Source organism: Alosa sapidissima, chromosome 19, assembly GCF_018492685.1.
Source record: "Alosa sapidissima isolate fAloSap1 chromosome 19, fAloSap1.pri, whole genome shotgun sequence".
NCBI lineage: Eukaryota > Metazoa > Chordata > Actinopteri > Clupeiformes > Clupeidae > Alosa > Alosa sapidissima.
In genome coordinates this window covers 28,620,313-28,632,401 of record NC_055975.1, presented here as the reverse complement: position 1 = coordinate 28,632,401, position 12,089 = coordinate 28,620,313, and the positions used below count along the sequence as shown (strand labels likewise).

Sequence of the window (12,089 nt, the reverse complement as noted above, 5' to 3'; positions counted from 1 at the left end):
CAGTAGGCTAGTCACAAGATAGGCTGGCAAAATAAATTATTTAAATCACTTGAGCAGCACCTATGCAAGGTGAAATGCAATATGTCAACAAGAGGCAAAAAACTGCACTGACAGAGGACATAAGAGAGCCTGACAAATACAGTATGTAGGCTATTTGTGAACTATAAAAGTGACACCATTGACTGTAACACTGAACGTGCAATAACACTCTGCTGGCATAGCTTCAAACATTTCACACCTGAAGTTTATCTTGAGGAAACACTAAGGCTAAAACGTTAGCATGACCTCAAACCTAGATGAATGACCAAGTGCAATGACGTTTTACTCAAGTTATTCTTTGCTTTACCCGATCCAGCATCGAGCATCTCCAAGATCAAATAAAATCGTCATACAACCAAAGCTAAGAATAGAACTACAACAACCAAGAGCAGCCACGCTCCTACTAGGAAGTACGCAACACATTTTTGACCAATCAGTTGACGCTGCAGAAGTTTCGTAGGGTACACTGACTTCCTGGTAAAGAGTTGTGCGGGAACTTCGGAGTTGGAGGCAAATTGCAACTGCGTTACAGACTAACATTGCTTTTAAAGTATAGCTTAAAGGTCGGTTGCACAGGTATTTATGTGAATTACTACATTGATACACACGATGTCAAAATGTAACAGCAATACACGCTAGTAACAGGATAGATAGTGTCAACTCACATGTCAGCTAATTTAACGCTAGCCAATGGTCGGAAGCATTGAAAATACGACCGCTCATTTTTACTTATTTATCATTCCTCTCTACGCGATACAGTTGTTCCACGTAAACACCGTCACTCAAGTGATCAAGTTGTTATGTTTAATGGAACATTGCTAGAAACACTCAGCCAGCTAACTAGCCAAGTTTTGTCTGCAGATCAATGATGGAGAAAGACCACATCCGTATCGCTTGTCTTTCAGTACAAGTCTTGGTATCGACAGTGTAAAGCAATGTTACCATGACAGACTGCGATTCCTTAAATTCAGCACCGCATCTGAGTTTTGACAACAGATCTATCGCTATTGGTTTGAATTCAACGTTAGTTTGCCGAATCAGCTGACAGGCGGTGTAATAGAATCTTGGCAAAGTGATTGTTGCTTTCATTTCCCGCTAACTGGGTCCGAGGATGTTTCGAGAATGATTCTATTACCAGTCAGACATTCGGTTTCTTTTTTCACTGATGTTTTATTTTCTAGAAAACATGCTAATTCGAAGCATGGTTAGGATTGTCAGATTAAAGCATTTGGCTAAGGGCGACTTGACTAAAAAAGTAGGCTACCCATGCATTGGATGTTGCAGAATCGTGAATGACTCACGGTTGTATCCACATTTTGTAAGACATCCAGTTATAAGAAGAATGTATTCAAATGTTTTCACACAATACTGCTGCGACGCCCAGCCTTTGTGATATTGTATTGCCATAACATTTCATCATAATTTCTTTACTTCTTGGTATATTGTCCTTTTTAGATGCCTCCTAAGGCTAAGACAGGAGGTAGAGGACCAGCCAAAAGGAAGCTGGCAGAGGAATTTCCGCCTGGGGAGATCCTGACTGACAGTCACAAGAAACGCTGGAAGCTCGGCAGTCCCATTGGCCAAGGGGGCTTTGGTCTACTGTACCTTGGTAAGTGTATGGGATATAATTATGATTAAGAACAGGCAATTAAGAATCTATGGCAGATGTGATGGACCAAGAAAGTGTTCTCAACATTAATACTTCATCACCTTTGCCCTCTTCCTCCTCATCATCATTGTCAACTAAAGCAAATGAAGAAGATGCACAATCTGTGGGACAAGATGCCCCCTATGTCATCAAAGTGGTGAGAACATTTTCATATTTTCTTTCGTGTAGCATATATTTTTTCAGCATGATGTGCACCTTTACATGGGTAGTTTACTTTACTTGTACTTTACTTGAGTGAATTCATACTTCTTGCACAGGCTGAACTTCACATTGTTCAGATCCAACTCTGTCCATTTCACCTCTATGCATAACATCACATATTGTATCATATAGTATTACTTGTGCTGTACTACTTACTTATACCTGCACTTTTATATATAATACCATTTTGTCACAATTCTCAGTTTGGTGTAATTCTCAGTGCATCTGACATGGCCACACTGTGTTGCTGGTTGCTGTATGTATGTAAATCTACTGTCCCCAATGACACGGTCATTCCTTTGTAGGAGCCCAGTGAAAATGGTCCGCTGTTCTGTGAGCTGAAGTTTTACCAGAGGGCAGCCCGGCCTGATCTAAGTAACCCCCCCCCCCCCTCACACACACACACACACACACACACACACACACACACACACACACACAAAGCAGACAAAAAAAGAAATCCTTAATTAAACAAAGTTCTCCGATCTGCACTAGGGGTCGTTTGGAAGTAAAGATGCACCAACATCAGATTCCTTATGTGGCATGAGTGGTTGCCCCAAGGCCATAGCTTTGCGTTTTATTCAATAACAATTCAAATGTCAACATCCCATGACAATTAACTGTAATATTACTTAGCCAGGCTCATGGTTTATTCATCAGAATAGCACAGTGTTGGTAAATATTTGTCTCACTGGCAGATTACCTTCCGGCCGGCACGTCCGTTCCCCAAGGGATCACATTCTTATTACTTTGAGGCCCAATAAGTTTAAGGATATGTGTAGGGAATAATGCACTATCTTTATATGCTGCCTTATTACCTAGTGCTTTGCATACAGTACATCCATGATGCAGCTCTTTACATTATTGTTATTTTGCCGCTGTTGATGCAGGCAGCTCACTGCGCCGGGATTAGTGTGTGCTTCACCTCACTGTGTGTACACGGTGTGCTGTGTGTGTTTCACTAATTCACGGATTGGGATAAATGCAGAGACCAAATTTCCCTCATGGGATCAAAAGAGTATATATACATATACTTATACATACATTTTCTCCCTTTTACTGTAGGTAGATTGTGTGTTGTTGACTGACTGCGTGGCTATACATTTATTGTGTCCAACTTTCACTTTGTTTTGAAGTTCAGACTTGGATGAAGTCACACAAGCTAAAGCATCTAGGAGTTCCAAGATACTGGGGATCTGGACTCCATAATAAAGGAGGAAAAGGGTAAGCTGCAGTATTTGGGCTCCAGCGAATGTGTTTTATGATCGACTGATCTGTCAGTTATGTTCATTATTAATTGATTAAGGTCGATAAACTGTAAAATAAAATGGTGAATAATGTCGACCAATGTTTTGCGAAGCCTAAATTGATGTCCTAAAACATATTGTTGTGTCTAAATCCCAGAGCTACAATGTACTGCCATAGCGGAATAAAGAAACCAGAGCGTAATCAAATTTTGAGAATTTTGACTTCATCTTTAAAAAATACAAAATAATTAATTATAGAAGCTCAAGTAGGAATTCATTAAGTGCCCTTGCAAACAGCTTTTATTTTTTATTTTTTTTGCTCAATATTGCAAAATTTCTCTAATTAGTGGCTGTGTTGGTGTTGGCCTCCTCCTTCAGGTACAGGTTCATGGTGATGGACCGATTTGGAACAGACCTGCAGAAGAAGTTTGAAGAGAACGGCAAAAAGTTTCCACACAAGCTGGTCCTGCAACTGGGCCTTAAGCTGGTGAGTCTGTGGGAGCCACTGCTGAAACACTGCCGAGAGGACAATAACACAACGAGGACATTTAAAGTGTGTTATTCAGGACGTAAATAATTCTAATTGGGAACATAAGGAAGTCTGCACTATGTGTGCAAAATTAGTCAAGTGTTCAGAGATGGGTGCATATAGGAAGAGGCAAATTCCCCCACTCAGAAAAAAACAATTAAAAGTTTTAATTATTTTATGCCTTCATACGTGTTTATGTTCATGTTTATCGGTCCTTAGTTCTTGCTTTTGTCCAACAAAACATTGTTGACATCAATACACATTACATTAACATTGAAAATAGCAGTTTAAAGTCATATACTAATATTTAAATAATATTTAAATCCAAATATTAGTTACAGACGGAATACAATTCAACCGAATAATAACAATAACCATCAGCATATACAAACTACTATTCTGTAAGAATTAATTGTGTTAAATACAGGTAAACAGATGGGTCTTTTCAGCTTTTCAGCTATATGAGGTGTAGCCTCGTCACAGGTCTGCTGATTATTTGCATATGCCTAATTGTGTCCCTGCTCCGTTGGCTCTGCAGTTGGACGTGCTGGAGTACATTCATGAGCACGAGTATGTGCACGCTGACATCAAGGCCTCCAACCTCCTGCTCAGCTACTCCAACCCCAATCAGGTGCGTCGCTGCGTTTTACACAGGAGCCTGCAGAAACGCTGGCCCCATAAACACCACCCTATGCGTTTGTGATGTGTTATTTATATATATATATGTAGATAGATATATTTTTTTATTATTATTTATTTACTGAAATGTTAATCCTTTTTCTCGCTGCTCCTGAGCTGAGGGAAGATTAGATGAGTGCAAGTCTCAGGCAAACAGGCTGAGGGTTTTGGGGCAGGGACAAATATTTAATTTGGGAAATTAATAATGCAGTAGGGTATTATTAAACTGTGCTATTTTTAAATTACAATTTCACAAAAGGCCTCATGGGATTTGCAGGTTTAGTGTTTGCTCTTTGACTCTATTTTTAATTTGGTAAAATGACATATTTATTTACTCACTTTGCCAGTGCCATGCAGCAGAGCAGCAGTGTGATGTTCATTGTAGTGCAGCCAGTGCAGTAAAGAGGAATGCTGTATACACTACTAACAAACAGTTAGGGACACCTGGCTTTCGGGTGAAATGTAATGTTTCAGTACAGGAAGTATTGAAACATTGAAAGGATGGAAATGCGCATTCCAAAGTTTAGAGAAGGTCACATTCACCTGTAAAGGTTATAGTGGATTTTAGGTATATCCTGGAATTACACCCGAAAGCCGAATATCCCTGACTTTTTGTGAGTAGTATATCTCCTCAATAGTCCTTCTGTGACTTGTGGTAATCTCAATTTGTAATGTCCGTTTTGGGGGTTGCAGGTGTTTCTGGTAGATTATGGGCTGGCATACCGTTATGCACCTGAAGGCCAGACGAAAGACTATAAAGAAGACCCAAAGCGATGCCACGACGGGACCATTGAGTTCACCAGCATCGATGCCCATAAAGGAGTGTGTAAGTCAAGTCAATTCAACTAAATTCAATTCAGTTTAGCACCAATAACAGTTGAAACAATTGTGTCAATAGCAAATTAAACGTATTGTGTCTGCTGCCAAGAACCTGAACTGACAGCATTCCTAAGGACCTTAAGGAGTGTTGGAAGTGTTTTTTTTTTTTTTTTTGTTATTTTCATGTGTGTGGACGGAACAGTTGGGTTGGGTCATTGGGCTATTGGTTAGCTATGATCATCAGCTTCGTAATGGGCGTGTTAACCAGGATCACATTGCTTAAGGTGGTATGTCAGTTTGTGTGACAAAAACCCTAAAAATATCCCATAGGTTTTCCTGTGAGAAAACAATACGTGGACACACAGCCATGCTTTCAGGGTAAGGCGGTGAGATTCCACAGACAACATGAAGGTTTTGGACAATTGGTCAGATTCAGGGTTGTCTTGCATGACTGAACAAGATTTAGGGACCTTTCACAGACCTGCAGAAAACTGGATAGTGATGAAAATCATGATAGATCAATTTTTACCTTCCTGTCTATAAAGTATACATTTGTACCTATACTACCTTTGTACCTTAAGAATGTCATCCTACACAAATGTTGGATTGGTTGACAAATGTCATCAGTCAATCAGTTGCAACTCTAATGGAGTGAAAGTGAGATTGGCAAGTAAAACATTACCCCTCAAAATCTGCTCCAGAATGGGAAGGAAACACCTCACATCTTTGGGTCGTGTGTGTTTTTGGTGTTTGTGTGTGTCTGAGTGAGTGAGTGTGTGTGTGCTTTGGAGAATGTTTGCAGAATGCTTAAAATACAATTTATTCTTTCTTTTAATTCTACTTCAATCTGACATGGCATGTCCAAATAAGGTAACATTTGGCGCTAGTTTAGTGTATGATACTAACTTGAGTGGCTTTTGTAGTGTCTGCCGGTAGTGGAAGTAACAAAGAACTTCTAGCTCATTTCTAACTGTGTGTGTGTGCTGACTTGAATGTGTGTGTGTGTGTGTGTGTGTGTGTGTGTGTGTTTCACTAGCTCCTGCTCGGAGAGGGGACTTGGAGATCTTGGGCTACTGCATGGTGCAGTGGCTGTGTGGACGACTGCCTTGGGAGGACAAACTGCAGGACCCCGTCTACGTGCGAGACTCCAAACTCACGTATGTCACTTCCTCCAACGCTTCTGTCACACTGTAGTATCTTCCTCCAACTCCTCTGTGACACAAGAGTTTCTGATTATCTGACACATTGCCTCAAAATTCCTCGGCCCCAGCACGGTGTCTCTCTCCGCTACCACAGGGCCCTCCGGTGTTTTGTGTCCTACCTGAGCCTTCGTTTCTCCTCTAGCTGTCTTTATGTCGTGCTGCTGGCTTGTTTGTTTGTTTGTTTGTTGGTTGCACAATTCAATTGACTTTGTCAACGCCAGCAGTAAGGCTGCATTAATGAAAAGTGCTTGCTTGCTTATCAGTTTATCAGATAAGGTGATAGGAGCCTGGATGTGTACAGTATTATATTATATTATATATCCAATTAAACAATTTGCCAGCATCCCTTTGTCAAGTTTACTTGTGACAAAAAGTATCCACCAACTTCAGTGACATAAAGTCGAAAGGTTGAATGTTAATTAAATTGATAAATGCGTCTTGACAGCTGAATTCAGGATGATTATGAGAGATCTAATTTATTTCAGATGCAGAGACAATATTGGGGAATTCATGAAGAAATGCTTCCCATCGGAGAATAAGCCAGGTAAGACGAGATTATTTTGCACCCCAACAATGATGGCACTCAATGTGAGGAGTTTGGTTCCAAAACGCTATATCCTCCATTTTAATGAATTTTCATAAATATTTTTTTTACATTTTGTTTTCCAGTAATTTCAGTAAAACTGTAATTGGGCATTGTTGTTTGATTTATCTTGATACGCAATCAAAACAACATAACTGCAATTTCATTGATATTACCTGAATTAAAACAATTAAATGACATGACTTTTTAATGTTTTTAAAAATGGAAATATAGTGTTTTGAAACCAAACTCTTCATATATTGTTAACATACACTGGCATAGAGACTGAATGTAGCGATAACATAATGCATTGCAGAGAATGGTGAATCTGCTTAATTTTAACTTGAGTTCCCTTACTTGGCTTTAGCATTTGTGGTTGCATTTCAGCCAGACATGTGAACTCAGTCACTGGCATTTAAAAAAAAGTTTTTAACGAACATACAGAAATTATGTCACTTAAGAATAGTTATGCCATGATGTTAAAGACTATCTATGCACTGGTTTGTTTTCCACAGTTGCATGCCACCCTTAACATACTCTAATGTCTTTCTTTTTCATTTACATATTTCTAGAACAGTCGCTCCACGTTGCATTTTAATGAAAAGCTGTCCTTTCTAGCTAATTAAAATGCTATTCCAGCTTTAATGAAGCTAGCAGGTTGGTTTTGGACAGCGCAGTAAATATGTCGCCTGTCTCTCGCCTCCCATCGCACGCGTACCCCAAAGTCCTTGAGAGCACCTGTGATGGCTTGGAGCACCACGGCCACCTTTTGTTTATGCGCCGAGCCGTAATTGAACTGAAGTGCTTTGTGGTGCCGATGCGGAAACAAGCGCGAGGGCTTCTGTTCAGCTCGAAACGAGTTCGGCCCCACTGATGTCAGTCATAATGAGCGCTAATTCACAAGTGCCACGCTAGTGCTCTGCAAGTTTTTATTTATTAATTTATTTATTTATTTTGCTACTGAAGTTTTGCGAAGTGAAGCAGGGCCTCTCCCAACCCTCCCCCCTCCAACACATATACACACACACACACACACTTAGCCGCAGTTTAATCTCAGTTGGTCTGTGGTACTACTCTCTACATGCCACCAGCTGTGAGCAAAGGAATCACAGGTGCCCATATGGGCCTATAAGTGTACGGTGTTCGGCTAGAAAGTCTGACGTTGTTTACTCCTTCAAACTCGAAGCCTAGACTTGGCCGCTTAGTTGTTGTGCCTCTCTGCTAGTCTAGGAAGTGAACCGAGTTGATAAAAAGACAGGGAAAGCAATCGCAATTTCATCTTTGAACTTTCTGAAAATCTTCTCTGTCACAGGAAAAGGTTGCCGGTGAGTTCAACGCTTGTGTGTGTGTGTGTGTGTGTGTGTGTGTGTGTGTGTGTGTGTGTGTGTGTCCCAGACCACCACGCTTCCGTTTCTCCACTCGCGTGGCATGGCGCCCGCCTCTCCTGCTCCTCACCCGGGTCGAGCCTCGCCAAGCGCTGTGCTCTCCCCCTGTCTTTTAATATCAAAGACGTCAGTGGAGTCCTTTACTCGCCAGCTGATGGGCTGACATCTCTTAAGCTCTGTGACAGCAACGCAGCAGAAGGAGAGATTTCTCCCCGGGCTGTTGCCGTGCATGTACACACACACTCACACACACACACACACACACACACACACACACACACACACACACGCATGCCTGCATTCACAACAAGGACGGCGATGGGAGGCGGCACTGTTTTTCACAGGCTTCATGGCTAATTCTGTTTAGTGTGACTATTTTAGCACTGCGACGGTAAACAAAAGTTTTGAGAGAGAGAGTGTGTGTGTGTGTTTTGTGTTGCTCCATTAAATATAGCCTGAAGGTCAAAATGTCATGCTTGTCTTCTCTCTGTGTTCTTACTCGGGACTTCCTCTTAGTGTTTAAAACGTCCTTTGGATGTGTCTGTCATTGTTGTGTGTGTGTGCAAGTGTGAAAAATAAATTGTAATTTTGAAGAATGGTTCTGGAAACTCGACAGAAGCTCTGCTTTACAAATACATCAGTCCTATTCCAGCCAGAATCATTGCAAATGGATGTTCTTGTAGCACAACACTCCCCAGATACAGCATGCAGCATTGCCCATCTTAGTTTTACGATTTCTATTCTAAATACCAGATGAAATGGTGAAGTTCATGGAGGAGGTCAAGACACTCGGCTACAGCGACAAGCCGCCGTACGAGAAGCTTCGGACCATTCTACTGGACGGCCTCAAGTCCATTGGGGCATCTGCAGATGACAAGCTGAACTTCTCCGTGGCGACCAATGGCGGCGCGGCTGTAAAAGCCAAGGTCAGAATCCATTTGAATTCTCTCTCTCCAATCGCTGATATGCAAAGTAGCTCTGGTCACATTAGCAGCATCTTTGCCGTTTAAAACTTCCGTCACGTTCCACACAGCCAAGCAATCCCCCTTTCAAGTGTCCTTTATAAGATACCTAAGATAATTTGTTTACCTGTTGAAAGCGGTTGCGATTAAAAAATGCCAGCTCACGATCCACGTCTAATTACTGGGGTTAGTGGGAAACGTTGCCAAGTGCATTGATTTTCAAATACAATTAAAGCATGATGCTTTTAACAGATGTGCTCAGACCATCACTTATTTACCACCCTCCACACACACACACACCACCACCACCAAACAAAAGTATAAATCCAGTAGTTCAATTATTTTATTTTTTGTATCTTTTATTTTTAACTGGAGGTTTTCTTTGTATTTTCTACTTACATTTTCTTTCACTGTGGTGGTGCAAAATTTTTCAATATTGAGGCAGTTTGATTACTTTTTTACTTTTTTATATTATATATATATATATATATATATATATATATATATATATATATATATATATATATATATATATATATATATATTTATGGAGCCTATTTATGTGTCAAAGGATAAGCTAATTATGTCAGTGGAATAGAGACAGTGTAATCAAGGACAGCCAACCCGCTCTCCATCTAGCCATTCCTCCATCTCTACTTTTTCACTAGAGGGAGGCAGTGGCAAGACCCCTGGCGTCCACCATCAAAACCTTGGCAGCCGAACTAACAGAGTCTCCAGCTTTTCTCCAGAGTTTCAATATGAATCCCTCTTCCCAAACACACACACACACACACACACACACCACCCACCACCACCCGTTCGCCTCCCTCTGCAGAGAGGTTTTGAGTGCCGGTGTTTATTCCTGCCTGATGTATCACAAATTTGCTGACACCGTAACCTCGGGAGCCGGCTTCGGCCCGGCAATCAGCGAGCCGCCGCGGCGGCGGAGGGGTGGGGACGGTCTTGACACTTCCCACAATGCCGTTTGCATATGGAGAGTGCCACCGGGGAGCTCACCCGTGCCAGCGGAGGGTTACCTGCCCACTGCCGCTATTGTATGTAATTATCGAGCCAATCTGTTCGGCCCAGCGGGGTCTAGATGGTAATCATGATGTAGCAATTGGCAAAATGGATGGGAAATGTGAGGAGAGGGGAGAAGGAAGAGGAAAAGCAAGGAAAGAAAAGGGGGAAGGGGGGAGAGAGGAGGAGGGGGGGGGGGGGACTAAAACGGTAAGGATGATGGTTCAGGTCCGAGAGGGGACGAGTCTGTATTGTGCAGCCGGAGCGACCGAGTGGGAGAGGTTGATTGCTGTCGTTAAGTGCATCTTGTTCGTAACCTCAGTTGAGTCAGTGTGATTTCAAAACCCTCCGCGTGCTGCCGACCGCTTTTGATTCGACAGAAATAAAAAGGGTTTTAATGGGTATGAGTATGCTGAGATGAAATTTGCTCAAAGTATTCATTACTGGTAAGTGGAATCAAAATGTTACATTGTCACATGTAAACTCGCTATGCTAGCTCAGAGGATAAGAGTTTTGTTCATGACCTTGAACGTCTGGGGGTTTTTGTCAATGGTCTTCAGAAATGCATGCATGTAATTGAAATCTTTTAATGTTTTTCTTTCATATATTTTTGATACATAGAGGTGCATTGATAGTTTGTGAGTCCTTATGCCCATATATATTAAAAAAAACAAAACAAGTCTGATTGAATACTTATTATCAATGGTAACTAAAGGTCATATTTAATATTTAATTTTAATTTCCTCTCTGGTTGTTGTCAAATGACCTGACCAGTGCTCTGTGACCTAACTCTGTGTACCGTCAATTGATTTCTTTATTTATTTATTTCTTCTTCGTTTCATCTTGAAGACCGCTACTAAAAGAAAGAAGGCTATGGCTAGTGAAGACGACAGCAGTCCAGTGAAAAAGAGGCGTGCCCCTCAAAAGAAAGGTGAGTCCTCCAGACAAGGTTCTTGACCTATTTTGCAGGACAAATTATCCTGAAGAGTTGTGTTGGATCTTCACTACAGCCTAGTGGTGATCAGGGACTGCTTTCTATGAAATGCTTTGTGCAAGAACAATTCTAGTGTAAAAAATATTTTTCCTCCATTCCAGAGTAGTTTCAACCTCGTAACTCTGAAAATGTATCTATTGAAGTGCTTTAAGTTTCAAGTTTTGTGTTGTCCCATGTTTAAAAAGGGGATCATAAATTTACTTCTTGCTCTAAATGCACATTTCACTTTTCCTACAGAGGCCAATGGAGTAAAGAAAACCACAACTCCCAAAAAGCGAACTCTCAAAAAGACAACTCCCAAGAAGGCAACTCCCAAGAAGGCAACTCCCAAGAAGACAACTCCCAAGAAGGCAACTCCCAAAAAGCGCTTAGTGGACTCGGCATCACAAACCTCCCCAATGCCTGAACCAGCCAAGAAGCCAAGAGGCAGGGCCAAGAAGGCTGCTTAACTTTTTAACACTGTTACATGATACTTGTCAGGCACTGTCTCTTTCTCTTATTGTTTATGGAATATATGTTTTCAAACATTGTACATTTTTTAAGTTTTCTTAAAAACTGAGTATTGTTTCTATCTGTGTAAAATAATAATAAATACTTTGGGGGCAGAAGCGTTGCTGAGAGTAAGGAGCTATTTTCATTTCCTTTGTAATGCTTTGAATAATCAGAGGATGAGGTTGAGCTCTTGGGGACTGCTCTGCCCTCGATAAGGAAATCCCCAGAGGAGCACTCCGTGAGCACTCGTAGCTCCTTCACTGCCACCT

The 12,089-nt window shown here is 41.3% G+C and overlaps 2 protein-coding genes across 7 annotated transcripts in view; one reads left to right on the top strand and one right to left on the bottom strand.

Moving 5' to 3' along the window:
• Positions 1–393, bottom strand: part of si:dkey-288a3.2 (protein phosphatase 1 regulatory subunit 37) — a 52,234-nt gene extending 51,841 nt beyond the window's left edge. The window contains exon 1 of one of the 3 annotated variants that reach the window (XM_042072950.1): positions 326–393. In XM_042072950.1, coding sequence (XP_041928884.1) covers positions 326–365 — 40 coding nt within the window. In that variant the 5' untranslated portion in view covers positions 366–393. Of the gene's footprint in view, positions 1–238 lie in introns of all 3 variants that reach the window. The other 2 variants (XM_042072951.1, XM_042072953.1) reach the window with 2 other exon arrangements.
• A 98-nt stretch (positions 394–491) lies between these two features.
• vrk1 (VRK serine/threonine kinase 1) lies at positions 492–11,936 on the top strand. 4 transcript variants are annotated; one of them, XM_042072957.1, is made up of 14 exons: positions 492–615; positions 1,495–1,648; positions 1,789–1,844; positions 2,215–2,284; positions 3,046–3,133; positions 3,535–3,643; positions 4,224–4,316; positions 5,057–5,189; positions 6,219–6,339; positions 6,870–6,928; positions 9,106–9,278; positions 11,184–11,265; positions 11,566–11,648; positions 11,694–11,936. In XM_042072957.1, the coding sequence occupies exons 2-14, from the start codon at positions 1,495–1,497 to the stop codon at positions 11,775–11,777; spliced, it is 1,305 nt and encodes a 434-aa protein (XP_041928891.1). In that variant the 5' UTR covers positions 492–615; the 3' UTR covers positions 11,778–11,936. The 4 variants fall into 4 exon arrangements, with proteins under 4 accessions (XP_041928891.1, XP_041928890.1, XP_041928889.1 ...); XM_042072956.1 differs by having other exon boundaries at positions 11,679–11,936; XM_042072955.1 differs by having other exon boundaries at positions 492–602; positions 11,566–11,936.
• The last annotated feature ends 153 nt before the right edge of the window (positions 11,937–12,089 follow it).

What these genes read in the sequence shown, in the direction of transcription:
- vrk1 (XM_042072955.1), top strand. Translation starts at nt 1,495, where the DNA reads ATGCCTCCTAAGGCTAAGACAGGAGGTAGAGGACCAGCCAAAAGGAAG. An exon ending in CCCCCTATGTCATCAAAGTG is followed by an intron (nt 1,845 to 2,214) that starts GTGAGAACATTT and finishes ATTCCTTTGTAG; the next exon opens with GAGCCCAGTGAAAATGGTCC. An exon ending in GTGCGAGACTCCAAACTCAC is followed by an intron (nt 6,340 to 6,869) that starts GTATGTCACTTC and finishes AATTTATTTCAG; the next exon opens with ATGCAGAGACAATATTGGGG.